The sequence below is a fragment of the Aspergillus piperis genome (genome assembly GCF_003184755.1).
Source record: "Aspergillus piperis CBS 112811 unplaced genomic scaffold BO85scaffold_5, whole genome shotgun sequence".
Lineage (NCBI taxonomy): Eukaryota > Fungi > Ascomycota > Eurotiomycetes > Eurotiales > Aspergillaceae > Aspergillus > Aspergillus piperis.
The window spans coordinates 1,168,558-1,193,179 of NW_020291595.1; the positions used below are offsets into that span (position 1 = coordinate 1,168,558).

Below are 24,622 nucleotides of genomic sequence, written 5' to 3' on the forward strand. Positions count from 1 at the left end.
CCAGGAAGGGTAATAGTGGCTACTCCACTTCACGCTTTCACTCTGACAACGCGGTATCAGGGAATGATGGGGTTGTACTCCGAAGTCTTCCGGGGGTGGTCTCGAATTACTCTGGCTGTGATGATAGGGGACAGCTGGAACAGCTGCCCACGCTCACCGCTCTTGTGTAGATTGTTTGCGACAATGCAACACTTGGATGTGAACTCGTATGGGCACATACTGTTGCAATCAGCTTTCATTCAATTGAGACATCCCTCCATTTGTCAGCCCCACGGACGGTGGATATCATGCACAAGGCATCAATAGGATAAGGCCATGCAAGAACGGCAAGCACTCACCCGGTAAATCTTAGGAAGTTTGTTTCGAGCGGAAAATAGCTATACGAACGGATATCAACCATGGGAGGGACATGGCTTCCGACCAATGACAATTATGAATGTTGGACTACAGGGGAAGACACAAAGGACAGCCGGTCGAGTCCTTACAATGCAGACCATAAGCTCCTAGGTGAAAGGCAATTATGACCTGGAGACTATGCATTGTCCAAGGTTTTGTTGATAGTATCAACGGAAATAGTAGTATGTCGAGCGTGTCCATCATTGGGCCGATCAAATCAAAAATCAAAGGCACTGCAGACTGTGGGGTCAGGGCATATCCCTGAGCTCAGTCTAGACCTGAAGCGATCTTTCCAGGATGGAGAAGCACAGAGAGAAATGAGAGAGCAGTGAGTGGTGAGTACCCGACGATAACAGCCATTGAGGAGGCGTGCAGGTGACTTGCCTGGATGGAGGCTTGGCGCAGGCGACAGTTGGCACCACCAGACTAGATTTGTTTTTCTTGGAGATGGCTTCGGCCTCGTTCTCGTTGGCTCCGCATTAGTGCAGATTAGGCGGGCCTAAGCCCTTGCTAGGCTTGCCATTATCGCGCGCCCCCCATGGCTTTATTTTTGACGTCGAGTCTGCAGCCAGCAAGAACATCAATCACTAATGGCTGCTCTCCGTTTCGGGAATCGAATGCATCCATTTGTCCTCCTTATGTTGAAGGAACCAATGATCCCTATTTTCCTTAGAGATCTCCGAGAACATTAGTCTCGAACATGGTCTTCTTCCCCTCACGTTGCCCCGCTGTGTTCCGTTTGGGTGTCCATTCATACCAGATCATCTCAGGTACTCATCAGCTTCTCACGAGTCACTTACCTTGGGTCGAGATCGTTCGAAACCCGCAGTGGATCAGTAAAAACGGACAAAATGGCTTCGCCAGCAGTAAGAAAGCCATGTACAAGTGGAGAGTTAACTTAATTGAGTTTCCAATAGTGTTGTTGGCGGGCGATCAGGTCAATGTACAGTTGGTCAGTTGCAATCCGCTCCGGATATCTGAGTGAGCATCAGGCCACTCAGAGACTTGTTATTTGACCTCTCTATCGTGATGAAGGCTATTATCGCTAAATGCAGTAGTCCACACTGGATGGAAGCTCCAGTGAACCAATCGACTATCGCGCCCCATCGCCAGTGAGACCCAATATGGGTCTCAACTGGTGGGAGTGGTATCTGAAAGCCAGAGGGACGTAAGTGGTGTCGGGGCAAGCTGGAATTCTCCGAAGTGTTCGGTCCATCACACTAGTATGACATCGCAAGGCTACCAACTATACGTGGAGGCAAATGTCATTGGGTCGAATAACCGCTCCCCTGAAGCGGTTCTAGCCTACCAGCAGCATGCGCTTAGGGTGAAACTCCTCCTGTTGAAACTATCTGGGCACGAGATCGAGCCGGGGGGTCGTGCAGGGTGGCTAGTGGCCCAGCAGCTAAAGAGGCAGACGCTCCATCCGGGTAGGATTTGCTCCCTCCCGCAGCGGCGTGATGCATGACGCACCCACTGCTAGAGGACAGCTGGACCGGCAGACCTGCACTGCCTACGCCCCGGAGAGGAGTGGTGCAGACCAGAATCGGGGCTGAGGAAGAGGGCGAGAAAGCGAGAGAGCCAGCCGGAGGAAGCAACGAAAGAAGGCGAGAGACCGTGGCGAATGGCTAAGAATAATCGGGACCAGACGCATACACGTGGGCCCGCCTGATCTGCGTAAGTTACAAGGGACTTTGGCTGTGTTTGGGTGGTTTGGCGGTTTTTTTGCGGTATCTCCGCTAACGTCACATTTGCCGGGGTTTTGTTTCGCATTTTTTATAGATGATGTTTTTTAAATTTTATTGTAGATACTAGATACGGTATTTATCAGTAGAGAGAAAGATTCGTCTGCATCGCGAGCCAGACATTTTTATACAAAAGCCAGTCCCTCCCCCACCCCAGAGAGATACTGGAACACACATACTACACTACACTACACCACACAAGAAGATCTACATCGCTTGGAGTTGACTATTTCACTCTCACACACGGTTCAGCAACAGCCCCGACGTCATCGCTCTTGTCGCAAATCCATCTCTCATCAACGGTTCTGCTTTCTTTGCGCTGCCCCGCCATATTTTTAATCAACGGCCCGCCCCAGTCAGCCGCTGCCGTCACCCACGGTTCGCTTGCAGTCAGTTCCTCTCCCTCTAGTATTCCCTATCAGGTCATCCACTCCTTCAATCCAAAACATATCACACATGTCTCGATACGGCGACTACCGTCGCTCTACTGGGGCTCTCGACGAGGACCATTATTCGCGGGACCGTGAGCGTCACCGTCACCGTCACCGTTCACGTGGACCCCCGGTACTCGAGCGCCCCCGCCGTGTCGAAGAGGATGATCGCTTCGAATATCGCCTTCAGGAGCAGGAGCGATATGGCCCCCCTGCCCGTCGCTCTGAAATATTCTACGAGGATGACCATATAGCCTACTCCCCAGGCCCGCTGGTCACCTACCGCCATGCCGAGAGTCCTCCCCCGCGCCCGCGCCTTCTGCGCCGACAGTCTTCTTTGGACACTTTCGACCGCCCAACACGCAAGGTCGATGAATATTACTATAGCGACTACCCGCCTAGAGCTCCTCCTAGTCCCCCGCCGATGCGAAGACGGGGCTCCTTCCACCGTGTTCGTTCGCCCGACTACTACGAGGAAATCCGTATCGCGGAACCAGACTACTATGGCGATGAAGAGTACCGGGAGTTCCGTGAGCGTGATCGGATTGTGGAGCGCCCACGTCGCTCAGTGAGTCGGTATCGTGGGAGAATGGTAGAGGAAGTTGACGTGGAGAAACCGTATCCTCGGAAAGGCAGAACTCGCATGCCTCGCAAGTTGGTTCACACCAGCGCGATCCGCGAGTTTGGCTATCCGTATGAGGAAGAGGTGTGTATATTTCATGGATACAAAAGTCGAGCTGGAAAAAAACATGGCCTGGGCCTTGTCCAACGCTAACCGTGGCTGCAGGGGAAAATGATCATCATCCAGGTTGCTCTTTCCAAGGAGCAGATTGACGAGGTCATCAGTCGAAGTCGTGAGATCAAGCGCATGACCGAGAGTAGGTTTCCCACGTGCTGGTCATCAAGAAAGCGAAGGTGCTGACGGTCTCTAAGCACATTATAAGCATACCTCTTCACCCTCTCCCATTCGCGACAGACATCGCGACCGCATAGTGGAAAAAATCGCCATGGAGAGTTACACTCCCCGGACGAGCCATGAGACTTTGCTCATCGAGCCATCTCCGTCCCGGCACCGGTCGCGGTCGCGCCATCACCATCATCATCACCACCACCATGGCGAGCTGGAGGAAACGAAAATAACCAGGACAGTCTCTCGGACACGAAACGTGTCCGTCCAGGGTCGCCCTCGCCGTCGGTCATCGCCCGTGCGTAGAATTGAGCGGTATGACGATGGAGCCCAATCCACTAAGCTTCAGTCCGGCCCACTTGCAATCGTTGTACGTCCGCGAGACAGTGATGACGATCTGCGGGAATACACGCAAATCGAGCGACGTGGCGGTGGAGAGGTGATCCGAGACACGGAGATTATTGGCGACGGCGAAGAAGAGGAGATCCTCGAGGTGAAAAAGGATCGCAGAGGTAGGATGAGCCTTGTCCGACGCAAGCGGTGAAGTGTAGATTCTAAGAGATGATCATAGGCCCGAGCTCACGGCTCATGAGAGCGATGATGGCGACTTTGACTTAATCCGGGTAACTGAACACGGACTCGGGGAGCATTTTCTACGACTTTCAGCCATTCCTTAACGATTTCGGTGTCTCCTTATTTTCATCTGTACTATATCATTTTGATTGCGATGACGACTTGTACTATGATTCGATTGGTGCGGTTGACGCCATGCTATTACGACGACGATAACGACAATGGGATTCTTGTTTGTTCATGGGCTTGTGCGCGTTATTAAGGTCTTGTTCCTGGGTTTGTTTGTGGATTGTGGGTTTAGACCATGTTTAATACTTATCAGGCCTCTTCTGGGCCTAGACAATGCAAGAAATGTGACCCAGTGGTGTCCGCACATTAGAGTTTGTCCAAGAGTAAGATATGTAGCAGTAAAGTAGAATTGTCCACATGATAACAGCCTGAGATAGCGATGCTGCCTGGGTGCCTGGCACATGCCGGCATGAAACCGTGGCGGTACCAGCGATACGAAGGCGGTGTCGCACCAATGAACGGAAAGTGGCCTCGACTCCGCGATCTGCACATCAACACCATCTTCTCTGACCCTCCTATTGCAGACTTCCTGCATTTGTATTCAGTTTAGATATATCGTGCTTTTTCCAGAAGATTTTAGTGTCCAACGACATCATGGATAAGTTCCAGGCGTTCGGAAAGAACCTCAGGTGAGATAACTGTTCCCCTCCGCAATAATTTCTCCGATTAGGAGACTGTCCGCATTTCCAGCGGCACTCCGATGCTGTCATACAGCCAAGACTGCAAACCAAGCATTTATACTAACATGCTATGTCTTATCGAACAGCGCGAGCTTCTCGCCCTTTGCTGCGCGCACTCAGCAGATGATCAAGGAGCAGCTTGGTCAGGCCGATGACCGCACTCAACTCCCCGATGAGTACATCGAGCTGGAGAAGCGGGTGGATGCCCTGAAGATTGTCCACCAGAAGCTTCTTCAAGTGACGTACGTTATATCTTCTCCCCTAACGCTTCATCTCCCAGTCAGCTAACATGTTGACCTCATCACATGCAGTTCCCAGTACTCCAACGAGGCCTATGACTACCCGCCCAACATCCGCGAATCCTTCAACGACATGGGCCGCACCATCAGCGAGAAGGTCCAGCTCCTTTCCCAGGCCTCCTCTCCCGCTGAGGCTCAGGCTGCCCTGACTGCGCCTCCCTCGGCCAAGCCGCAGCCCAAGACCTTTAACCACGCTATTGCCCGCGCCTCTCTGGCAGGTTCCCAGACTCTGGCGCAGAGCTCGCACGGTGAGGACCCTCTGGCTACTGCGCTGGAGAAGTACGCTTTGGCGTCGGAGAAGGTGGGCGAGGCCCGTCTGGCCCAGGACGCTCAGATCCAGTCCCGCTTCTTGGCTGGCTGGAACACCACTCTTAACACGAACTTGATGTTCGCCGCGAAGGCACGTAAGAACGTTGAGAACGCTCGTCTTATGCTCGACTCGATCAAGGCGAGCAAGAAGGCCGCTGTCAGGGGTGACTGGGACAGCCTGAGCGAGGAGGCTCGTGCGGAGATTGAGCAGGCGGAGGATGAGTTCGTTGGACAGACCGAGGAGGCTGTGAGCGTGATGAAGAATGTATGTTGTTTCATCTGGGTGAAAGAAATCTTGAAGACTGACAGACTGTTTCAGGTTCTCGATACCCCCGAACCTCTGCGGAACCTGGCCGACCTGATCGCGGCACAGCTAGAGTACCACAAGCGGTCTTACGAGATACTCAGCGAGCTGGCTCCTGTTGTCGATGGCTTGCAGGTTGAGCAAGAGGTATGATCGATTAAAATTCACTGGTGGTCTTTTCATCGTGACTAATTGGCATCTTCCTGCAGGCCAGCTACCGTAAGAGCCGTGAGGGCGCGTAAATCGGTTGTTGCTGGAATTTGTCGCCATTGTTTTGTTGCCGCTTGTTATTGGAAACTAGCCTCGTTAATTCACCCTGTTTGTCTTGCGAAATTGTTCTATATCCCTCGATGTGTGAATACGTGGGTTATTGACTGCTTGAAGCGTAAACCATGCAGTGTATATCGTAGACTGATACAGTCGATGCATATCAAACTGACATTCGCCTACTATACCATTAGCCCAGATATCTCATCATAGAGATATCCTCGAAATAACCCTGCGCAACGGCATACATTAGATATACTTAATCTCGTATCTTACCTAACCACAGGATAAAACTCACTTGCCCAAAAATGTACCCAGGCAAAATAACAATCTCGACATCCCTTCTGCGGAGCATAACCAGAACCTCCCCACAAATAAATCTTGCCTCAGGCACCAATCCCGAGCAGCGGCGCAGCTCCGCCGATAACCTCCCTCTCGATAACCACGTAACTCCGTCCCCCGTTCCGACCAGCTAGCTGCGCGACAATCCAGTCCTCCACCTGCCACTGCGACCCTACCTCCCTCCAGCGAACTATCCAGACGAGCGAATCTCGGCTTCCACATTCGCGCCGTTCCACCACCCAGCCTGCGAGTCAGCTATCCAGCTATCCAGCTAGTCAGCTACCCACCGGTCCTCAACCTACACCCTCCCCCAGACACACCGAAGGGACATACAAACAAGAGCGAAAGAGAAGAACAAGAAACAGCAAGGCTGGACCTGCTGTACATCTACCATTCCCCGGAACATATACTCGATCGATTCGATAGATCAGAGCAAGAAAAGACAAAATGGCGAACGGGTATGTTTCTGCTTGGGTGTACACCCTACCTGTCTATAGAACTGGATGATTATTTATCGATGCGCCTTTCCCCAATCATGGCTATGATATTGCTAAATGGAAAATATATACTAACGATGTGATATTCTGGAATGATAGTTGGAGTTTAATCATCGGCCTCATCTTCGTGGTGGTTGCTTCTGTCCTGGCGTGGATCTTTAGTCCTAAGGGGGAGAATCAGACGTGCGTGCAACATACATTTCTTTCTCTGTCCTCCCTCAATACATTGAAGGAGGTAGGTGGATTAAGGGGTTTACTAATTTGTTGGGGATATAGTGTCTTCCGGAGCACGCTTGTGCTTTCTTTCGTTTGTTGTTATTTGATGTGGGGTATGTTCGAACTCAACACTCCCTTTTTTCTTTTTCCTTTCTTTCTGTTTGGTTTTAATGGGTTGGTTAATCGTGGCTAACGGCTTTGTCTTGTAGCTATTACATTCTTGGCGCAGTGGCATCCGTTGATTGTGCCGAAGAGGTCGGATATTCGGCCGGGGAGGGTACCGCAGTAGATCTTTTTCTGCTTTTATTGAGGACGGTGGCTGGATTGGCTGAGGGGGAGATGTTTAAGGGTGATATGATGGGAAAAGGATGTGTGGGATGCGGTTGAGTACTGGCTGCATACCAGGGGATGTGTGGATAAGGGGCCTAGGATGTGATTGAAGGTGAAATGGAGGGAGGTGATACCATGATATAAAATGTGGGATTACTGTATAGCTACGCTACTATATCTTTTGTCTTGTTGTTGCGTTTGGTTTGAATACCATTTTATCTATTTACTGTCTATGTATAGTATGGGTTTCTGGATTGTAGATGTTCATTACGAGTAACATGTGGTATGGTATATTACGATGCTAGGTCTGTCTATGTATGTATGCTCTTATATGATAAAGGTTAACCAACCCCAACTGCCCCCAATATCACCCTCTGTACAGTCCACCGAGCAGCCAACCCCGCCACCGCTAGTGCCACCGCGCGCAGATATCCGCATCCAAGCAGGATATACAATGCTTCGATATTGCTCAGCAGTACGAGATGCGTGTCCGCCGCGCCCAGCGAGAGCAGCGGTCCAAGCAGGTCAATAAAGCTAGCCAAATAGCTGGTAGGTACAGACTCGGGCATAATCCTGATAAGACTTTCCAGTAACGAGGACGAGCCAGGCAGGGAAGAAGCCTCTGATGCAGTCGGGTGAGCTGCGGTGAGAGTAGCTGCAGGGCCGATGCCGTTGCCATCTAATGTCTGCTGGATGATAGTTGTCTGGCTGCCGGCGCTGAGCAGGGTGTTGTTGGATCCGGAGACGTTGGACGCATTTCCGCTGCCGTCGGGGCCCCATATAACCAGGAGGATGGGGAAGAGCTTCGCGCAACTGCTGACGAGCAAGGCGGTGCTGATGGCGGTTGGACTGGCTGGTGAGGGGGGCGGAAGGGGTCTGATGCTCTGTGCTGGGGCGGTAGAGGCACGTCGGAGAGGTGGTGGGAGGGTGGTGAAAGATCCTTGGGGTGTTGTGGGAGGGAGATGGTGGATGTCACTGGTTGAAGCGCTGGCTATTGTTGATACATCGTTGGAGGAGCCTTGTGGGGTGAGCTTCGGTGGGCTTAGTGTCGATGCTGGAGTAGGCGAGAGCTGTGTTTGGCTGTTGTTGGTCTGTGACGGAAATGATGGGAGTATGGGTGTGGAGGGGTTGGATAAGAGAGGCGCTTCTGTTGCATTGCCATGCTGAGAAGAGCCAGTGTATCCGCGGGGTGTTGGAGCAAGGATCGATGCCAGAAGCCGGATGGTGAGGTGGTGGGCAAGAGTCGCTAGCGCATTCAGGCTCAGGAAGAAGAGGTATTGGACGATGATGGGCGCGCGCGAAAGAAAGGTAGTTGCGAGTGACGGGGATTTCTCAATCCGTGCCCATGTCAGGTAGACGTCGAATAGGAGCAGTAGAATCCCAAGACGGATTATGGAGCGCTAAGCAAACGGTATGTGTTAGTCGCAGTCTGCAATGTCGTAAGTGGATGTAGATAGCGAGCACTCACATCGAACTGGTTGTCGTCTCCCCCAAGCCGATTGAACAGTAGATGGCGATACACCTTGATGGTCGTCAGCGAGTTTATCACCCATGTAAGCAATTTACATACCTGCGGCTTGATAAGGACGAGATCAATGAAGATCACAACGAAATCGTGCTCGACGTATTTGTCCGCGAACCGCTGGCAGCGCGGACATTGCGTCAGACGCACTCCTTTACCCAGGGAACGGTCATCGGCGCGACTGTATGTGCTGTATAAATGAGAGACCGGATAGGAGCACTCGATGCAGATGGGCATCGTGTCATTGACTCCTTTTCATAGTGGAGGAGCCCATAGTCATGGGGAAGAATTACAGAACCCCGTGGGCGAGACTCCGATGTCCGCAGGAGATGCCGAAGGCGGTGAGTGAATACTGTATAGGATATTCCCCTTAAAGGCTTCTCTTGCACCGGGCTTTAACCATACGATAGGCTTTATTATTGTTTAGGACTCATACTGGATACGTCGATTCATCAGTGCTAATTTGGCTCGACAGTACTGTTATTCTACAGCTTGCTTCCTACCACAGGAATGGGTAGGATGTTGTTCCGTTGGCTCTGCAACCGCTCCGTTGTCGTCTTGAACAGACGCGGCAGCCCCGTCTGCTCATATGAGACTCCCTCGACAATCAACTGTGCGATACCCCGGGCTGAAAGAAAGACCTGCGGCATTCCATGTCCGGTGAAGCCGGCAACTATGAGCTGCCCAGGCTTGTTGGGAACATGTCCGACGTGCGGTAACGAATCGGTGCTATAGCCCATGACTATCTCAAGTTAGCACCTTTCGATACTATATCAAAGGTAGGAACAGCATGCGAGATGGGATACATACTTCCTGACCAGACCCGGTCTGTATATGCCCCGGTGTTTTCCCACCCATGAAAGTGTCTCTGCATATAGTTGTCGAAATACCGCACTGCCGCCTCAACCGTTCGGCTGTCATCGGTATTGTTATACCAGCTATCTCGGTCCTGATAATAGAAGGTCGACTTTGCTCCGCCTACAATGATACTTCCATCCGGCCGAGGAATGAGGTAGTCGTAATGCCAGCCATTGAATCGCAACATATACGAGTGTTCGAGCGGCGATGGAGGTGGATTGGGTACCACAATGCGGCTGCAGAATCCTCGCACTGGGATGATCTTGTCCTTGTACTCCGGTGCAATGGACGAAGTGTATGCGTTGGTAGAAAAGACAACCCATTTGGCGCGAATTGAGCCACGATTAGTGGTCACCGTCCATCGGCCTTCGTCATCCGGGACTTCAGACACTTCCGTGACAGGCGTGTGTGTCTGAAGGTTCACTCCCGCCGACACAGCTTGCCTCAAGAGATGCATAATGAACTTATACGGCCAAAGTCGGGCGGTACGCTGGTTGAAGCAAGCCAAGGCCCCCTTTACACCGGTTACCTAGGCGATGTAAGCCGTGCTGTTCTAGGTATGTACGTATATAGAATGTGACATACGGCCTCTGCCATTTCAGGTGGAGTGTATCCGACATCCTTGATCGTTTCCACGCCGTGAGAAACAAGATAATCATACCCGGCCTTGACCTTTGCAAGCTGGTCTTTGTCAAACTGTATATCGCAGACTCGGTTTACCTCTAGATCGCAATCGATTTGCTGCTTTTTAACCAGATCTTCAATAACGGAGACATGCTCCATCTCAAACGCAGCGACTTCAGCCGCCGCTTCTAATCCGTACTCCTTGGCCAGATTACCGATCCGGTTGAATACATCAGGCTTCAAGTGACCACCTACACGGCAGGGCCCGCCCTGCATTAGATTTGACAAGCAGTCTAAATATTGATACAGATGAGTACTTGCCATTGCGCCCTGTAGCCCCCGAGCATGCCTGTCGTGCTTCTAAGATCACAATGGAAGGCTGTTTTGCTGATACGAGTCGGCTGCGCTCGAGGCAGTGATAAGCAGTCGAAGCTCCAGCATAGCCGGCGCCAACGATAACGATGTCACTTGTTTCTGGAAGTGACTCTGTAGAGCGAAAGTTATCCAAGGGATCGGGTTCCGACCGCCAGAAAGATGTCAAGCTATGATCAACAGGGAATGGTTTAGCCATCTTGGATGCAAAGGAACGGTAACCAGTCCAATTCGCTGCAGCAGACAAAGCAGGAAAAGTATATTAAGTTACTACGATGTTGGTTTTATATACGGGGTAAGAGTATCTAGTATGGCTGTTGAGATAAGAATGTCTGCCAGCTCATCGATGCGTTGGTCGGCATTGGACAGAAGCGCCGACGGACTGCAGCGGAGTGTCTGTGCCTCGTTTCCGATATCTGCTAGCGTCGACAGGGGGCTTGGATCCGATAGTCTGGCAAGCTTATCAGATTGCATCTGAGCTGAAGAACCATGGCAGGCCATGATGGCCAGGGTCTGTTGTGCACGAGGTGTCTCCAACGTTGCATTCAATGCATGATGATGCCATGGTTGGAGAAAGCAGAAGGGTCAAAGACAGTAAGTGCACAGCCAGTTACTCCATTGACCAACTCTAGATGTTGTCCAGCATGGCAAAATATATCTGTGCAGAATTACTATTATAGGAAAACATGGATATCTCACAAGGCTACAAGTGATAGGTTGAGGTACAAGAGAGGAACATTCAAAGACTCAGTCCAAATAGGTACGTATCGGTAACCTCCACGGTAACGTGGCCCCCATCAATGGGGCCAGCCAATTACAAGTCATCAAAGTTGCATTGCACGAGCGCATGGACGCGTAATGATACCGTACCGCCATGACCTGCAGGAGCCTTTATCAGTACCTGTCCGGTATTGCCCGCTCATCTCGCACTGCCAGCTGAAGGTCAATGTGCTGCTGCCCCGCTTCCCTGTTGTAATGTTGGAACTGAAGGTCCTCACGGGAAATGAACTGAGGGTATCAAGGCATGTAGATGGGCGAGAAAAAAAGAATCAGCCATCAGAGTTACTCCAAGCGACGAAGAGAGAATTGGCATCAGATTTTTAGGTCTGGGGAAGAAGACAGTCCTTTCATTCAATCAATCGAGACACTCTCCACCCCCAGCCAATCACTCCTGACGGAGATCTGTCGCATTCCCTCCGCGTGTGGCAAACCAAACCAAATCAAATCAAACCCACCCCCTCGCTCAATGCAATCTCAATCGCACACAAACTCTGCTTGCGCGACTGATTGATCTCCCTTGTGCGCGTTCCAGAAAGACTCTCCCCGGTTTCTACTTGACGCCTGCCCAGCTCGTGTCATTAACCCAGTTCCTGCCTGCTTGAACTTTTCTTCCCATCTCCACCTCTCCTCTAGTAACTTGAGCTTCAGGCTTATCGGCCGCATTAAACTAAATCGATCCCCACCCGGTTTTCTAGGCTTTCCCGAGCACGTCGTACCCCTCGATTCCCTTTTCCGTCCCGTCTTTTTACCTTCCGGTCAACCCTCGGCCTTGATTCTGTCCTTGTCACGTTGCCTTTCTTTTCACCCTTCGTTTTTTCTTGCTCCCTGGCCCGAGTGTTGCGCCATCACTTCTCACACTGCCCCACTACTCCTCAACTCGCGTGAATACCTACATCATGTCCGACCAGGCCAACTCTCACTACCAGGAACCCATTAACGGGCTCAAGCCGTTATCAAATGCGGAAGGCTTCGACTTGCCTGCTACCGCCAGCGACCTGTCCCGCCGCGCGGAGCGCGCAGAGTTCTCATACGCCGATGGCCAGCCTCTAGGAGAGGCTGAGATTGAAGAGGATGACGATGACGAAGAGGAAGAAGTCGAAGGGGAATATGTCGCCGTGGACCATGACGATATCAACGAGTACCCTTACTGGTTCCGCCGCCCGCCCGTCCACCAACGCACAAAGTTGGACGAACTGCACCCGTTCGTGCAGGTTCTTACCGAGTCGAACGTGGAAGATTGCGTCAAGGTCGAGGAGGCATTCCCTGAACACGAGCGCTGCTCGCGCGAAAAGGTATGAGTGAGGTGCTGGATGCTATGCGCCAGTCAACCAAATTTGGTGGAGCTTGGGCTAATTGGGTTCACAGTTTCGTTATCGCCTGAGCAGATGCCCGGAATTATGTCTCGGCTTGTTTACTCTTCCAATCCTCGGTGAGGGCGAGCCTAAGCCTCGCCCGACGTTGGTGGGGCACGTCATCGCCACGAGAACCTCGAACCCTGTGGTGACAGATAAGTCTATGGAGCTACCGGCGAAGTGGCAGGAAGAGCGCATGACTGTGGTGGACGGAGAGACCGTCGGTCATGACGAGTACGGCAGCACGATTGCCATCCACTCTCTTGCTGTGCTGCCGGAACATCAGGGCAAGCAAGTTGGCAGCACATTGATGAAGGCATACATTCAGCGGATCAAGGATGCGCAAATCGCCGATCGCATTTCCATCATTGCGCATGGCCCCTTGGTGCCTTATTATCAGTCTTTTGGTTTTGAGAACCGCGGTCCTAGCAACTGCCAATTTGGCGGTGGTGGCTGGGTGAACATGGTAAGTTCTTTTTCAGCACATATTTGGTTGCATAAAGACCGAAGCTGACAGTCCACAGATCTTCGAGTTCGCCAAGGAGTAAGCGCTCGTGGGCCTGTTCTTTAATGCTACTGCATCTCTGGGGCATGGTGTTGTGGTTTTCTTTTTTGCTCCCTCCCCCTTATGTCGTCTTCGATTTCTCACGTTTTGTTCGTTTCTCTTGATCTTTTTTCACACTACCCCGTTTTATATGACGCATGCTATGGATTACACAGGATTCGGTCTTACTGGTGGGTTCATGATAAAAAGCAACGGCGTTTGTCGGGCTACGAGGGTTTAGGGACCGATGATGATGATGCTGGTATTATGATGGCCGGATTGAAGCACCACGGGATGGTTTGGTCAGGGCAGGCATATTTGTATCATAGTCCCCGGTAGTCAGTGTAAATGAATATATGGTATAGACATCGGTTCGAAGAATTAAGACATAAAGTTATAAGTTATAATCTAGTACTAATATGCGTAAGTACCCAACAGCTGCTGGCTGGCTGGCTGGCTGGCCGCCTCGCCTAGAAGCAAGTCCGAGAGACTCCAAAGGGGGGAAAATTCCCCACATTAGTCCAGCGCTCACCGCCCGCCAAAATCTGCCTCCGACCGCCCGGAATATTTTTTTTTCTTTTATCGCTCCAACGCAGATTTGCGCTTGTCCACCTCTTATTTACTAACCACGGGGTTTTTTTTCAAGAGTCGCCTGCTGTTTCGACTCCATCCCCGGTGCCCATCATGAAGACGACGTGGAAAGATGTGAGTGCTCCTCGTTGATTCCCGAACAAGTCAAACCGGTCGCAAAAACATTCGATCTGACGTCTCTTTTTCACCGCTTGATTAGATCGCTCCTGTGCCCACGAGCCAGGAATTCCTGGACATCGTCCTCAGTCGCACTCAGCGACAGCTCCCTACCCAGATCCGTGCTGGGTTCAACATCAGTCGTATTCGCGGTAGGTCTTGATTCCTTCGCCGTTGGTGCGGGATGCACAAGCTTTGCTCCAAAAGCGGCAAATCAGAAATATTCGGGCTGAACTAATTAAAATTCTTCTCTGCCCACAGGCTTCTACACCAGAAAGGTCAAATACACCCAGGAGACTTTCTGCGAAAAGTTCCAGGCTATCCTTGATGGATTCCCCAGACTGCAAGATATTCATCCTTTCCGTAAGTCGCCTGCCTGCTCCTAGAGCTTCAAACCCCACTATCTCTTTCGCTGTTTCTCGGTCAACGACATATTCTGACAAATTCCCAGACAAGGATTTGATGAACACCCTCTACGATGCCGACCACTTCAGAATCGCCCTGGGTCAGGTTTCGACTGCTAAGCATCTCATCGAAACGGTCTCCCGCGACTACGTCCGCCTGATCAAGTATGCTCAGTCTCTGTTCCAGTGCAAGCAGCTCAAGCGCGCTGCCCTTGGTCGTATGGCCACCATCTGCAAGCGTCTCAAGGACCCCCTTGTCTATCTTGAGCAGGTCCGTCAGCACTTGGGTCGTCTGCCCTCGATCGACCCCAACACCCGCACCCTCCTGATCTGCGGTTACCCCAACGTCGGAAAGTCCAGCTTCCTGCGCAGCATCACCCGTGCCGACGTCGACGTTCAGCCCTATGCTTTCACCACCAAGAGTCTGTTCGTCGGTCACTTTGACTACAAGTACCTGCGTTTCCAGGCCATCGATACCCCCGGTATTCTGGACCACCCTCTTGAGGAGATGAACACCATTGAAATGCAGTCCATCACCGCCATTGCCCATCTTCGGTCCGCGGTCATGTACTTCATGGATCTGTCCGAGCAGTGCGGTTACTCCGTTGGCGATCAGATCAAGCTCTTCCACAGCATCAAGCCTCTTTTCGCCAACAAGATCGTTTTCCTTGTTGTGAACAAGATCGATGTGAGACGCCCTGAGGACTTGGAGCCCGAATACCAGCAAGAGCTCCAGAACGTCCTCAAGTCGGGTGATGTTGAGCTTCTGCAGTTGTCTTGCACCACCACCGAGGGTGTGACTGCTGTCAAGAACGCTGCCTGTGACAAGCTCCTCGCCGAGCGTGTGGCTCAGAAACTCAAGTCCGGAACCAACAACGCCGGTACCCCTGGTGGTCGTCTGGGTGACGTCCTTGCCCGTATCCACGTTGCTCAGCCCATGGGCGGTGTGCAGCGCGAGACCTTCATTCCCGAGGCCGTCAAGACGCTCAAGAAGTACGACAAGGACGACCCCAACCGCCGCAGACTGGAGAGGGATCTCGAGGAGGAGAACGGTGGTGCTGGTGTCTACAACATCGATCTCAAGAAGACCTACGATCTGGCCGACGACGAGTGGAAGCACGACAAGATCCCCGAGGTCTGGAACGGCAAGAACATCTACGACTTTGTCGACCCCGAGATCGAGGCCAAGCTGGCTGCCCTGGAGGAAGAGGAGGAGAAGTTGGAAGCCGATGGCTACTACGAGTCCGACCACAGTGTCGAAGACGTGGAGGATGCCGATACCCGTATGAAGGCGGATCTGATCCGCGAGAAGCGCACCCTGATGCGCAACGACGCCAAGATGCGCAAGTCCCTCAAGAACCGGGCGCAAATTCCTCGCAGCGCCAAGGCCAAGAAGTTGTCCCAGATGTCGGATGCTCTGGATGCGGCTGGTTACGATGTGGACGCTGCCTCCTCCCGCGCTCGTTCCCACAGCCAGGTCCGTGGTCGCACGACCACCCGCGACGTGGACATGGACGATGCTATGGATGTCGATATGTCGGACCCGCGCCAGGCCATCGCCAAGGCCAAGGGCCGTCTCCGCAGCCAGGCGGCGACAGACCGTCGCAACGATGGTGTTGTCGACGAGTTGGCACGCACCAAGGCCGAGCGCCTGGCCAAGTTGGGACAGAAGAAGATGAACCGGATGGCAAGAGCGGGAGAGGCCGATCGTCACACGACTGCCTCTTTGCCCAAGCACTTGGTAAGTTCTATCCTCCGTCTATATCATCACTTCCAATCTGATATACTAACGTGTCTTTCAGTTCACCGGAAAGCGTACCATCGGCAAGACCCAGCGTCGGTAAAGGCATCGTCCGGATTTGGACGGTCGATGACGAGACGAAGTCCCTTCTTCTTAATACAGTACTCGATACACATAGTGGTCATGAAACATGGGTGTTCCAAAAAAGGGCGTTGGGGGTGTTTCCTTTTGTCGTCTTCTTCCTTTTCGTTTGGATGAATATAGTCTTCTCCTGAATACCTGGGGTTTATTCCCGCGAATCGATTGTTATGTTGCTGAAGAGTTTAGTTGTGCTTTGTGTTGTGGTGAAGGAAGTAGACTGTCTATAGAAGTATGATGAATGCGATTCACTGGCATACTATTCATACAGTTATCATATGTGTTTCCAACGTAGCAAGTTAACACGAGGTGTAGTAAGAAGATATGATGGGCTCATGGTAGTAGTTCACTAATGCCTCGATGACTCAATCTAGCAAAGCGACTTATTTGGGCAAGAAAAGAAGACCACTTCATTGTCTTAAAGTATAAGGAGGTGATCTAAACCTTCACCCCCTCCTCCCCTCTGCTAAGTACATGGCTTCTCTTACTACTTACTACTGACTGGTTGATCAACTACCACCACCTCTTCGTCCATCCCTATTTAACAACTTCCATACTCCATTCCTTCCCATCCCAACCCACCAAACCCAAACAGCCAACAGTTCAAATTCAAAACATACACATGCACATACACATACACCGACAAAGACCCAGTCCTAGTACCCCAAACACAAACAAACAAGTCAAGTAAGATGAAAAAACACTTACTGATCATTTTTCTTCAAGTACCAACTCATCATAATCATATCCATCTTCCTACTAACTCCAGCATCCACAAGCACTTGCACACAAAGATACTATCCTCATGGCAAAGGCGAACAGAAACAAGAAGAAGATGATGACTTCCTTGTCATTACTATGGATAGAAGATAATGAATGCTACTTACTCACTCTAACAGAGGAAGATGCTGGATAGGTACTATTCATGTTATTATTATTCAGTGAGTGAGTGGTTCGTGGGTTGGTTTCTTTGCTGGTAGTATGTGCTAGCTGCTAGCTATTATTTGCTGACTAGTGAGTACTTAGGTGAGTGAGAGAACTAAAGCGATGTATATACTTTGAGTGGTGTAATGAACATAGAAAGAAAGTATCTACTTATAGCTGGGGAATGTGCACGTGCTTGTAGTAGGTGTTGTTCTATGTGTTTTCTAGAATTTTTCTAGAAGGTCAGTAGAAAATGAGGGTACCCCGGACCCGCTGTGTAAAGCCGTTCCTGACTTCGTATTGACACCGAGGAAGTGGGTGTGGAGGACGCTATTCCGTGTATGGAGATGGTCGGATAATGAGTGCACTGATCAGTTTGGGCACGTTACTGTCTATTTTACTACATTACTAAGACGAATGAAAAATCTACTGGATCACAGTTTAAGGTTCATATGTACTTGTATTAATCGTTTCTCAATAACCTCAAAAAAACCAACGTCAACAGATGTATGCAGTTGCAGGTATCACCAAACGCCGATGTAGTTCCCAACCATGTCCTTTCCGATGAGTCAAGCCATTCAAACATTGCGTGCGTGGACGCTTTCATGCCGATGATAGCTAGATAGCAAATGCAATGCAAAGAGCAATCATGCAATTAAATAAATCAAAGCTTTAGATGCAGGTTCAATTTAAAAGAACAACGAGCAAAATGAGTTCGCGAGCGCGAGTGGCTTACTCGCGGAGCTCAGTGGGCTCGGTGTGCTCAGCCATCTCAGCCTGACCCTCCTGCTTGGAAGAGGAAGGGGGACGGTGCATGTCCTGGACAATGCCCTCCGGGGGAACCCAGCTGGCACTCTGCCAGGGCTTGACGTGGAGCACGTACATGGTGTCGACCTCCTCGAGAGTGCGACCCTGGGTCTCGTTGACAAAGAAGAAGACAACGAAGATGGCGGCGAAACAGCATCCAGCAAAGACGTAGCCGTAGGCGAAGTCAATGGAGCTAGAGATGAAGGGAGTGAAGAAGGAGATGAGGAAGTTCCAGGTCCAGTTGGCAGCGGTGGCAATTCCAATGCAGAGAGCACGGTAGCGGGCGGGGTACATCTCACCACAGATGGCCCAGACAATAGGACCCCAGGTAGTGGCGAAACCAACAATGAAGAAGCAGGTGAAGATGATCATGGCCTTACCAGCGGCAGGAGTGGCCTGAGGGTCGGCGAGATCCAGAGCGAAGTGACCAACGGAAGCCCAGATCATGAAGCAGATGAACATCCAGGCGGCACCGACCATCAAACTGTTACGACGACCGAAGTGCTCGACGACGTACAGACCGGGCAGGGTCATACCGAAGTTGACAGCACCCAAAATGATCTGAGTGACGTAGCTGTTGCTCAGACCAGTAGAGGTGAAGATACTGTTACCGTAGTAGAAGATGAAGTTGGCACCGGTCAACTGCTGGAGGGACTGCAGAGCAATACCGAGCAGGGTACGGTAGAACATGCGAGGGCCGGTGAACAGCTCGTGCCAGGCAGCCTGGCCAGCAGCCTTCTCCTCGTCGAGCTTGTCCTTCATGTCCTTCATCTCCTGGGCAATGCAGCGGTGGTTGGGGCCGACACCGTAGAGCTTGCACATAACCTCACGGGCCTCATCAACACGGCCATGGCGGTAGGCGAAACGAGGAGACTCGGGCAGGAAGAGAGAGCCGACGGCCAGAATCAAGGGCCAGGCAAAGCCAATGCCCATGGTGATACGCCAGGAGGCAGTCGACTGGATTCTCTCGGTACCGAAGTTGATGATGTAGGAGATGAAGATACCGAAGGCGACGAACAGCTGGAAGGCACTGACCATGGCACCACGGACCTGACGGGGAGCAGATTCACTCTGGTACATGGGGACAATGCTGGAGAGGGCACCAACACCCAGACCGGCAACCCAACGACCCATAGCGACCTGAACCCAGTTGGAGTCGGTGGCAATCTGGATGATGATACCGACAATGTGGATGATAGACCAGAGACAGATGGAGAGCTTGCGGCCCATGCGGTCCGCAATAGGAGCAGCAACCAGGGCACCAATCATAGTACCGATACACAGCTGAAGAGATTGTCAGTCGGGTTGGTCTCCATGGACAGTCCAGGATGTTGTATGCCACTTACCAGACCGACGATGAGACCACTACGGACGTTGCTGAAGGCATAAGAGCCATCAGCTTGCTCCTCACCGAAACGGCGGAGGAAGTCATCCATAGTCTCGAAACCAGAGATTTGACCTGGATAGTGGATGAAGGTTAGCAATCGAAGTGTGACCTTCTGTAGAAGATAGATGTCCCCATACCAGTAGAGTAACCGAAGATGAAACCACCCATGGACACGACGACACCCAGGATGAAGGAGCGCCAAGTCAGGTACTTGACGGGACTGTCATCGAGCATGACATGGTCCTTCTCGACGGCGGAGTTGGAGCGAGCAGGAGTAGGAGCCTCCGTGGAGGACTCAGAGTGGTCCGCCTGAGGCTTGAAGCGGGACATCATATTAGAGACACCCATGTTGCCGATGGATTCATTCAAAGCGGAATCCTCTGCCAGGGATGGGAAGATGGGAAAAAGAAAAGATTGATGGAAGTGAAAGACATCCAAAGGGCTGACAGACCCGGGGGAGATGGAGGGATATATATGGGGTCCGGGCAGAGGGGGGGAGGAGGGGAGAGGGGGGTGAAGAGGGCCGCACACAAGGATGAAATCGGTAAGTATGACGGCGTCAACAAGTGAATGCCACTAAAATGGAAGTGAAAGAATTTGACGCTCCATCCGTCGGCAATTCGCCTCCATCCCAGGGATTGGAGGGACCCCATCCTCGGGGTAGGACCATGGCAAGAAAAAACGGGGGCCCAGATCTCAAGGGCCCGAAGACAGGCGAACGAGGTGGGAGATTCGGAAGCTAGGGGGCGGAGAGTTCATTGGATGCTTCGAGAGCGTGTCTTGGAGTGGGGAGAGAGTGGAGAGAGTGTCTGGAGAGAGCCGGAGCAGGCTACGACAAACGGGGAGATGTGGACGGTGAGTACCTGAATCGGGGGGAATCCGTTTTCGCCAGCGGAGAAAAAGCGGATGGAGACGAACCGAGATGGAGAGAAGACTGGAGATTGGATGGAGTAACGCTAAGGAAGGAATGGAGTGGATAAGAAGCTGGAGTTCCTGACGGGAGGAATTGAAGATGGATGCGGGCAGGTCACGAGGGCATCACCTGCTTTTGCTTTCTGCTGTTATTCTGTTACCAACATTCTTGCCTCTTTCGGTAGATTCTTGAGTCGTGCCTTCCGAATCCTGACTGATTCTTCTACACATTCTGTATACCCCGTAAATACATACATCCATCCATACATACATACTAACTACGTACTATACTCTTTGTATACACTTTTATTGTGATAATGATGGTGATGATGATGATGCTGTCGTCCATCATGATATCTTCCATCCTTGTACGGAGTAAATTGTCTCCAGATCGGCTACACAGACTGTATCGCCACACTGTGACTGTGACACTGATCCTGAAGAAAAGGTTTTCATCTTGATCATGATGGCGGCGGCTGCTGCTGCTGATGATGACGATGATGGATGGTTGAATGGTACCGAGTCCTCCTTCGACCGAATCATAATCTAAAACATTAATTATGATGATGCGGCTGTTGTCGGGTTGGCAGACCAAATTCCCGTCACGAGACAAAACAATTTACGTACAACCATAACGGTTTGCATCATGGATCTCATTGACATGTTGACGTTACCCGAAGACCACCACATACTGCAATCCCAGTGGCTAAAACATCGCTGTCTCCGGCCATTCCGTGTCACAGAATGGAAGGGAAGGGAAGTATCTTGACGAAATGAATCAATGAATTGTTTGTTTGGAAGGAGGGGGGCGACATGGGCTGATCTCCACCCTCCCTTGATTCAAGTGATGGCCGGGTGCAGTAAGAAAAGCCACGCCTGCATAATATTAACGCGGTCTAATATTACTATCGCCCTGCCTCCCGCAGCCATGCAACAACCTTAGTCAGAACCCTCCTGGAACCTCAGCCCGCCTGCTGAACAAAGCATTGTTGACGAGCATTCATTTATGATCCACTACGTTCCTGGAATCTTCTTCGTTTCCATTACCTGTCTGTCAAATTTAGCAAGAAAATTTTTTCCTCTCCCTTCCTTCAGATCAGCCCCTGAGCCACCGAGAAAAAAGAGCTCAGTCGTAGTAAAGTTGCCGGTTCCGACGCAATCTCAAGCCCAAACGAGGGAGATCACCGGGCGCCAAGTGGGTCCAACCACGAAAGAAATTTTTTTTCTTTTAGAAAATTCTAATTTTGACTCTGCATGCGTTGGGATAATCCCTTCTTGGCTCTTGGCCGATCCCGAACTCTCACGAACACATGCTTTCTCACTTTTTGCCCGACCGTCAGCGGGCAAAGGGAAGGAGGAAAAATTGAAGGAGGGTGGGAAGTATAATCTCCTCCGACAATGCAGATGCAAGAGGTAGAAATTTTAACCATCAATCTAAATATCATCATAAGCAGCGACCGTCGCTGATAAGTACATGACACCTAAGCGGCCAACCTTGCTCACCGAGACCACTTCCAGTCTCACCGTCGTCCATCCCGAGCACTTCGGCCATCCGCCGACCCTCTCGGTTTCGGGATGCCTGTCCATCCAACTGCCTTCGGTGTGCCGATATCTCACGCTAACTACGCACCACTTCTCGTCCCTTCCCGTTTGGAGCTCACCGGGCCTGTGGATCTTCTGTTTAGCGTTGGCTGATCCTCTCCACCAGCGAAAATTGTCATCCAACCACAACCCCTCGTGCACGTCGGTGCTCAGGTCCAGCTTCAGCTGGAGCTCATATAGCCTGACTCGAACCACCCAGCCTATCAGAGATCTCCCTACCTTACCACGGATTCGGTCGGAACTTGACCGGCCTGCAATCGATGACCTTTTCGGCTTCCGGTGAGGTTTCACTCTCCTCCGTTAGGTCGGGTTCGGCATGCCGTAATGCCGCAAGAGAGAGACGTTGCTTGCTGTCTACCCTCAAGCTCACATTGTAAACCCAGATAATAGAACCTCAGGAACATCGTCAGGACGTAACAAGAGCATTATATGCACTCCCACAGTAAAATATCACAACAGCCACAAGAATAATAATGCAACCCGACCACACAATCCCGGCATCTCAGCCTACGTAGTATCCCGAAAGCGAGAGACACTGACAGAGAGCATCACGCAACCCACTCACCGAGCCCGAGGAAAAGCCAGCCAACCAACCAACCCTGTCAATACCCAAACCAAACCTAAATTGACCTAACCAGAAAGAAAAAAAAAATGAAAAGAAAAACTCTCTTCGACCCATCCCGTCCGTCCCACTATCTACTCAACAAAGCCACCGAAGGAAAAAAAAAAATCTTCCCTCCCAGGAAAGGTAAGTAAACAGCGTAGGTAGGTAGCAGGTTCCACCAGCCAGCGTTTCACCACCTCAGACAACACACCACACCTGACGTAATTGCCTCATCCCAGATTCTACTACCTACCTACCTACTTACTTGTTCTCCAACAGCAAACAGAAAATAATGGAAAAGAGTTACTCCCGTGAATCAAAACCATAATAGTAGTAGTAGTACTACATACTTTTAGCCACAGCGGGACGGGATGTTGCAATATGTTGTGTGAGAGGGCGGGTAGGTTGGTTTTTTTTTCGCTGCATGATGCTGCTTCGGGAGCTGCTAGCTGGACTCGGAACAAGAGTAGTGGCCACCGTAAGTCGTACCAGCTCTCTTCTTTTTCCTTGCTAGGGTCTAGATTTTTCAAGGAACAGGGGTCGGGTCGACCCATGCATGGAATCTTTGGGTGGAATTGGCTTATGAGAGGGGAGAGGGGTGTGGGTTTTTGGTTATTAGTAAGAGTATTGATTAGGTAGGAAGTGCTGTCAGGGATTTTGTGAAGAGTTTTTGAGGTGACGGTGCGATGGGACGTTGCCAGGGCTGGTTGTTGTTCTTTCTGGTGGTAGTGGTGGTGATAGTGGGAAGCTTGAATAGGGTCAGGAGGATGGATGGATGGAGGGATTGTGTCATGTGGTGTGGTGTATGTGGAATGGATGTTATTGTTGGGTTGGTATTATTGTATGGGTAGATGTCAGTTAGACTACCCTACTAAGTACTTGGCAAAGAGAGCCGCAAGCTGAGGATCATGATATCATTCGGCTTTCTCTCTCTCTCTCTTCGTCTTTTGGTGGTCACTTTTTGACTGCTTCTATCTACGTAGTAGTTTACCTCTGAAAACCTTGGAACTAACTAGACTACTAATCTTGACAGTTAAACGTGCCTGGCTAAGCTTCAATAGATACTACTATTCATCAAAGGCAAATGTGGAAGGTGATCTACTTATCTATCTGATCGTCTGTACCACGTTCCAGGACCACCTAAGCTGTTCTATATATAAGACTCCTCGTCTTCTTTCCGAGTCTCCTCCCCTACGGAGGATTTATCGCACGCCATTCTATTCTCCGAGTGAAGAAACCTATTTACTCCTAGTACTGCACTATCCATGCAGGAAATTCTCCTCAGGTCGGTAGTGTAGCACTGTCGCAGTCCCACAGGGTCCCTCTTCACCCTTATCTGCAAGTCATCAGAGAAAGAGAGAACCGAGACACAGACACAAGATTTATTCACCGACGGTGGTCCCAAGATTAGGACGGATGGGCCCCCATCCATCTGGTCCAGCCCGATTGAGTTCAGGTCAGTTATGCTTTGGGATGTGCAGATTCCGAACTCCGAGATCTCGGTGGATATTTGCATATCTGCACTGCATTGCATTGCTTTGCACTGGATCATGCTCTGTAGTGCGCATTGGACAGATTGAGCGGAGACTATACCTTAGATCGTAAAATAAAGAGCACCGAGGTAACTGCGAAGCGAGGATCTTCCCCTTCCACATTATTAGATTAATCCGTACTTTATGCTATCTGTTTCTGCTAAACATAGTATATCATCTCATCTTTGGTGCTGTCGATCATGGATTGCGTAGTCACCAACCCCCTGGTCGGAGGTTTGATTGGCCCTATCGACAGACACCACACACCACGTGTAGGTTAGTAGAGTACTTTGTAAAAGGTAAGGTCCATCCGGACCTGTGCCCTCCGTTGAAGATAAGATGCGGCCCGCTCCTATCTGGACGGTCTTCGATCTGGCTCCATAGCTGCATGCACCTTTCACCGAACT

At 51.0% G+C, this 24,622-nt stretch overlaps 6 protein-coding genes across 6 annotated transcripts; 4 read left to right on the forward strand and 2 right to left on the reverse strand.

Annotated features, from left to right (window-relative positions):
* Nucleotides 1–2,494: 2,494 nt before the first annotated feature.
* BO85DRAFT_393688 (BAR domain-containing protein) lies at nucleotides 2,495–5,955 on the forward strand (the record flags this gene model as incomplete). Its single annotated transcript, XM_025656894.1, has 8 exons — nucleotides 2,495–3,278; nucleotides 3,360–3,450; nucleotides 3,506–3,991; nucleotides 4,702–4,750; nucleotides 4,888–5,043; nucleotides 5,113–5,674; nucleotides 5,729–5,860; nucleotides 5,923–5,955. The coding sequence occupies exons 1-8, from the start codon at nucleotides 2,598–2,600 to the stop codon at nucleotides 5,953–5,955; spliced, it is 2,190 nt and encodes a 729-aa protein (XP_025517741.1). The 5' UTR covers nucleotides 2,495–2,597.
* Nucleotides 5,956–7,630: 1,675 nt separating this feature from the next.
* BO85DRAFT_417337 (sterol homeostasis protein ARV1) lies at nucleotides 7,631–10,940 on the reverse strand (the record flags this gene model as incomplete). The annotated part of the gene is made up of 7 exons (XM_025657771.1): nucleotides 7,631–8,765; nucleotides 8,834–8,887; nucleotides 8,936–9,007; nucleotides 9,391–9,629; nucleotides 9,698–10,274; nucleotides 10,331–10,639; nucleotides 10,677–10,940. The coding sequence occupies 7 exons, from the start codon at nucleotides 10,938–10,940 to the stop codon at nucleotides 7,707–7,709; spliced, it is 2,574 nt and encodes an 857-aa protein (XP_025517742.1). The 3' UTR covers nucleotides 7,631–7,706.
* Nucleotides 10,941–11,988: 1,048 nt separating this feature from the next.
* Nucleotides 11,989–13,789, forward strand: BO85DRAFT_447691 (polyamine acetyltransferase). Its single transcript, XM_025659772.1, has 3 exons — nucleotides 11,989–12,813; nucleotides 12,887–13,339; nucleotides 13,398–13,789. The coding sequence occupies exons 1-3, from the start codon at nucleotides 12,418–12,420 to the stop codon at nucleotides 13,419–13,421; spliced, it is 873 nt and encodes a 290-aa protein (XP_025517743.1). The 5' UTR covers nucleotides 11,989–12,417; the 3' UTR covers nucleotides 13,422–13,789.
* Nucleotides 13,790–14,012: 223 nt separating this feature from the next.
* Nucleotides 14,013–16,714, forward strand: BO85DRAFT_393698 (putative GTPase NOG1). Its single transcript, XM_025656895.1, has 5 exons — nucleotides 14,013–14,122; nucleotides 14,208–14,316; nucleotides 14,426–14,527; nucleotides 14,616–16,309; nucleotides 16,371–16,714. Exons 1-5 carry the CDS (start codon nucleotides 14,102–14,104, stop codon nucleotides 16,410–16,412), a joined length of 1,968 nt encoding a protein of 655 aa, XP_025517744.1. The 5' UTR covers nucleotides 14,013–14,101; the 3' UTR covers nucleotides 16,413–16,714.
* A 1,294-nt stretch (nucleotides 16,715–18,008) lies between these two features.
* Nucleotides 18,009–20,029, reverse strand: BO85DRAFT_251112 (sugar porter family MFS transporter). The gene is made up of 3 exons (XM_025654931.1): nucleotides 19,703–20,029; nucleotides 19,525–19,637; nucleotides 18,009–19,462 (listed from the first exon to the last, which is right to left on the reverse strand). Exons 1-3 carry the CDS (start codon nucleotides 19,911–19,913, stop codon nucleotides 18,104–18,106), a joined length of 1,683 nt encoding a protein of 560 aa, XP_025517745.1. The 5' UTR covers nucleotides 19,914–20,029; the 3' UTR covers nucleotides 18,009–18,103.
* A 1,891-nt stretch (nucleotides 20,030–21,920) lies between these two features.
* On the forward strand, nucleotides 21,921–22,472 carry BO85DRAFT_251128 (uncharacterized protein). Its single transcript, XM_025654932.1, has one exon. It carries the CDS (start codon nucleotides 21,952–21,954, stop codon nucleotides 22,360–22,362), a length of 411 nt encoding a protein of 136 aa, XP_025517746.1. The 5' UTR covers nucleotides 21,921–21,951; the 3' UTR covers nucleotides 22,363–22,472.
* The last annotated feature ends 2,150 nt before the right edge of the window (nucleotides 22,473–24,622 follow it).

What these genes read in the sequence shown, in the direction of transcription:
- BO85DRAFT_393698 (XM_025656895.1), top strand. Translation starts at nt 14,102, where the DNA reads ATGAAGACGACGTGGAAAGAT. An exon ending in TGAAGACGACGTGGAAAGAT is followed by an intron (nt 14,123 to 14,207) that starts GTGAGTGCTCCT and finishes CCGCTTGATTAG; the next exon opens with ATCGCTCCTGTGCCCACGAG. An exon ending in GCAAGATATTCATCCTTTCC is followed by an intron (nt 14,528 to 14,615) that starts GTAAGTCGCCTG and finishes ACAAATTCCCAG; the next exon opens with ACAAGGATTTGATGAACACC.
- BO85DRAFT_251112 (XM_025654931.1), bottom strand. Translation starts at nt 19,913, where the DNA reads ATGGGTGTCTCTAATATGATGTCCCGCTTCAAGCCTCAGGCGGACCAC. An exon ending in CATCTTCGGTTACTCTACTG is followed by an intron (nt 19,638 to 19,702) that starts GTATGGGGACAT and finishes TCCACTATCCAG; the next exon opens with GTCAAATCTCTGGTTTCGAG. An exon ending in GTGGTCTCATCGTCGGTCTG is followed by an intron (nt 19,463 to 19,524) that starts GTAAGTGGCATA and finishes CAATCTCTTCAG; the next exon opens with CTGTGTATCGGTACTATGAT.
- BO85DRAFT_251128 (XM_025654932.1), top strand. Translation starts at nt 21,952, where the DNA reads ATGACACCTAAGCGGCCAACCTTGCTCACCGAGACCACTTCCAGTCTC.
- BO85DRAFT_447691 (XM_025659772.1), top strand. Translation starts at nt 12,418, where the DNA reads ATGTCCGACCAGGCCAACTCTCACTACCAGGAACCCATTAACGGGCTC. An exon ending in AGCGCTGCTCGCGCGAAAAG is followed by an intron (nt 12,814 to 12,886) that starts GTATGAGTGAGG and finishes TTGGGTTCACAG; the next exon opens with TTTCGTTATCGCCTGAGCAG. An exon ending in GTGGTGGCTGGGTGAACATG is followed by an intron (nt 13,340 to 13,397) that starts GTAAGTTCTTTT and finishes GACAGTCCACAG; the next exon opens with ATCTTCGAGTTCGCCAAGGA.